At 36.3% G+C, this 3487-nt stretch overlaps 1 protein-coding gene across 1 annotated transcript; it reads left to right on the top strand.

Annotated features, from left to right (window-relative positions):
* Window positions 1-930: 930 nt before the first annotated feature.
* LOC103491843 (L-type lectin-domain containing receptor kinase IX.1-like) lies at window positions 931-3257 on the top strand. The gene is made up of 2 exons (XM_008451950.3): window positions 931-1240; window positions 1323-3257. The coding sequence occupies exons 1-2, from the start codon at window positions 962-964 to the stop codon at window positions 3099-3101; spliced, it is 2058 nt and encodes a 685-aa protein (XP_008450172.2). The 5' UTR covers window positions 931-961; the 3' UTR covers window positions 3102-3257.
* Window positions 3258-3487: the final 230 nt, after the last annotated feature.

The raw sequence follows: 3487 nt of genomic DNA, 5'->3' as shown, positions 1-3487 counted from the left end.
ATGTAATTACAACTACAATTATAGTTTAATCATAATTTTTGTAAATACATTTTTTTTCTAGAGTTCTCATTATGTGATAGAACGAAGTGAGATTTTTTTCCGACTCATAAAAGTGCAAGTCTTTTATCGTAAAAGAAGATCAATATAAAAATTCACATTTAGAAGGCGTGGTACAATTCGTCGATAGCCCTTGACAACTTTTGGTCAGTGGACTCAAAATATTAGGTTACAAATTTAATGTCCCTTTGATAACTTAATCCAATACATTCTATACTTAGGATGATTTTAAAAATCATTCCAAAATTTAAAAGGTAAAGAAAACGGTTGTGGTAAGTAATAAAACTTTTGAAAATATATAAAAATATAACAGAATATCACTTTAAAGGTTTGTAATTATTTTAAAAGAAACGGTAATAAAATTTTGGGAGAACACAAACATCAATTTCAAAAATATAAACTAAAAATAAAATGTAGCAAAGTAGAGGTAAACGTTGAAAACTTTAAGGATCTAGAATATAGAAAATTGAAAATTTAGGATTAATTAAATTTTGAATAACTGACCAAAAAAGTAAAATTGATAGTTCAGTTAATCTAAACATAAATAAATGCTTAAGAAGCTAATGGACACATTTGAGGTTTTTTCCGATTGTATCATGTATGACTAAATCAAATTTTCCAACAATTTTGTAATAAAATTATATTAAAACCACTTTTTTTTTTCTTTTTTCCGTTAAAAAAGTATAATATTTTTGCCCTGAAAAATCATCTCATACGTGTGGAATAAGCATGTAATGTGAATGGAGAAAGCAAAAGGGAATTCATCCCAACCCTTTTAATTTTGAATTGGCAATCTTCCAATGTTTTATATTTGGAACATCACAACAACACCACTTTTTTCTTATACTCTTTCATTCTAAAGTCACCATTTTTCTCAAAATCCTCTGTTTCTTCTCTGAAAATCATGGCCATCTTTCTTGGAACTCCTAAAAACCACCATTTCCAATCCCAAGCTCTTAAATTCTTCATCTTCTCTTTAATTCTCTTCAAAGTTCAATCACTTTCCTTCACCTTCCCCAACTTCCAACAAAACAATCCCAACTTCTTCTTTGAAGGCGATAGCTTCACCAGCAATAATGTTATTCAACTCACAAAGAACCAAGCGGACGGCCCCCTCACCGAAAGCTCCGGTCGAGCTTCTTACGCCCACCCTGTTCGCCTATGGGATGCCTCCACAGGACAGGTAATGTACAATCAATAACAGTAGTTTTCTCTTTAAATTAAATCATGAATTTGGCCTAATCACAAAATCCCCTGCATCACAGGTTACAGATTTCACCACGCATTTCTCCTTCAGAATCAACACACTTAATGAATCTTTATTTGGTGATGGCATCGCCTTCTTCATAGTCCCTTACGAATCGGAACTCCCCACCAACTCAACTGGGGGATTTCTTGGATTATTTAGCTCGGATTTGGCTTTTGATCCCTCCAAGAATCAAGTTTTTGGAGTTGAATTTGACAGTAAACAAGATGATTGGGATGCAAGTGATAATCATATAGGAATCAATGTGAATTCCATTAGATCCATTGATCATCTTATGTGGAACAGTAGCATGAAAGATAACAGAACAGCCAATGCATGGATTACTTACAATTCCGCTACTAACAACTTGTCTGTGTTTCTAACTTACGTTAGAGATCCAATTTTTAATGGAACTTTCAGCATCTCAACTTTTGTTGACTTGAAAAGCTTCTTGCCTGAAAGGGTCAGAGTTGGATTCTCCGCAGCCACAGGGAAATGGTTTCAAATACACAACATAATTTCTTGGTCTTTCAACTCAACTTTGGATGATAATCTTGGTGGTGGAGACAAGAACAAAAACATTGGTTTAGCGATTGGGCTTGGTGTTGGGTTTGGTGTTTTGATATGTGGGTTGATTTTGTTGGGAATTTTTTGGTGGGGTAAAAAATTGAGGAAGAGAATGGAAGACGATGTGGATGATTCTATAGATGATGAATTTGAGAAAGGAACAGGCCCAAAAAGGTTTACTTCTAGGGAATTAACTCAAGCAACAAAGAATTTTGACGAGGCAGGGAAGCTTGGAGAAGGAGGATTTGGAGGTGTTTACAAGGGTTTGTTAACAGAATCCAATACAGAAATAGCTGTGAAAAGGGTTTCAAGAGGATCAAGACAAGGGAAAAAAGAGTATATTTCTGAAGTGAAGATTATTAGTCGTTTGAGGCATAGGAATCTTGTTCAACTCTTTGGTTGGTGTCATGAAAAAGGTGAGTTTCTTTTGGTTTATGAGTTTATGCCTAATGGTAGCTTGGATACTCATCTATTTAGAGGTCAAACGATGCTAAGTTGGCCTGTTAGATACAAAATAGCAATAGGATTGGCTTCTTCTTTGCTATATCTTCATGAAGAATGGGAACAATGTGTTGTGCATAGAGACATTAAGTCCAGCAATGTAATGCTCGACTCAAATTTCAACGCTAAACTCGGCGATTTTGGCCTTGCGAGGTTTGTGGACCATGAGCTTGGTTCACAGACGACGGTTTTGGCTGGTACTATGGGGTATCTTGCACCGGAGTGTGTGACGGATGGTAAGGCTAGCAAGGAATCAGATGTTTATAGTTTTGGAGTAGTGGCTCTTGAGATTGCGTGCGGGCGGCGGCCAGTTGAGTCGAGGGCGGAGCCGGATCAGGTGAGGCTTGTAGAGTGGGTGTGGGAGATGTATGGCAGAGGACAACTCTTAAAAACTGTAGACAAGAGACTGGGAATGGAGTTTGATGAGCAGCAAATGGAAGCTTTGATGGTTGTGGGATTATGGTGCTGCCACCCAGACTTCAAGTTGAGGCCTTCTATAAGACAGGTGATTAACGCTCTAAATTTTGAAGCTTCATTGCCCGCACTGCCAGCAAAGTTGCCTGTGCCGATGTACTTTGCACCGCCGATGAATTTATGCAAGTTCAGCTCCTACACATCGTCGGGAACGCCGGTGGATAGAAGTGAGTGTTCATGTAGTAACTGTTCGACTTTCACCACGCAATCTTCAGGATCAAGTGTGTCGCTTTTGAAATCCCAAAGACATGAGTAATAGTTTACCAAGCATTGGATTTTTAAGAAATCTCTCTTTTGATCATTTATGTAAAAAGATGTTCTAAATGGTATTATGTCCCGTCCCATATTATTTGATTGACTTAATTTTTTTCGGTTTTGTTTTCTTGTGGTGGGTTGTTGTTTATTGGTTTTAACATGGAGATTAATTACATTTATGATCCTTTCATGTCAAAGAAAGAAAGAAAGAAAGAAAGAAAGAAAGAAAGAAAGAAAGATTCATTTCATTTTTAGACCAAACTGTTTCTGTTTTTCTTGGAAATTGGAATGGATGGTAAAATCTACAATCATGACTTGGTTCAGTTGAATCAATCACACTGTAGCTCAAGTTGATTTAATTTTCTAAATCAAACATTTGATCAAGTA

The sequence above is a fragment of the Cucumis melo genome, chromosome 6 (assembly GCF_025177605.1).
Source record: "Cucumis melo cultivar AY chromosome 6, USDA_Cmelo_AY_1.0, whole genome shotgun sequence".
Classification (NCBI taxonomy): Eukaryota; Viridiplantae; Streptophyta; class Magnoliopsida; order Cucurbitales; family Cucurbitaceae; genus Cucumis; species Cucumis melo.
The sequence above is the reverse complement of the archived record's forward strand: the minus strand, read 5'-3'. Positions and strand labels throughout refer to the sequence as shown.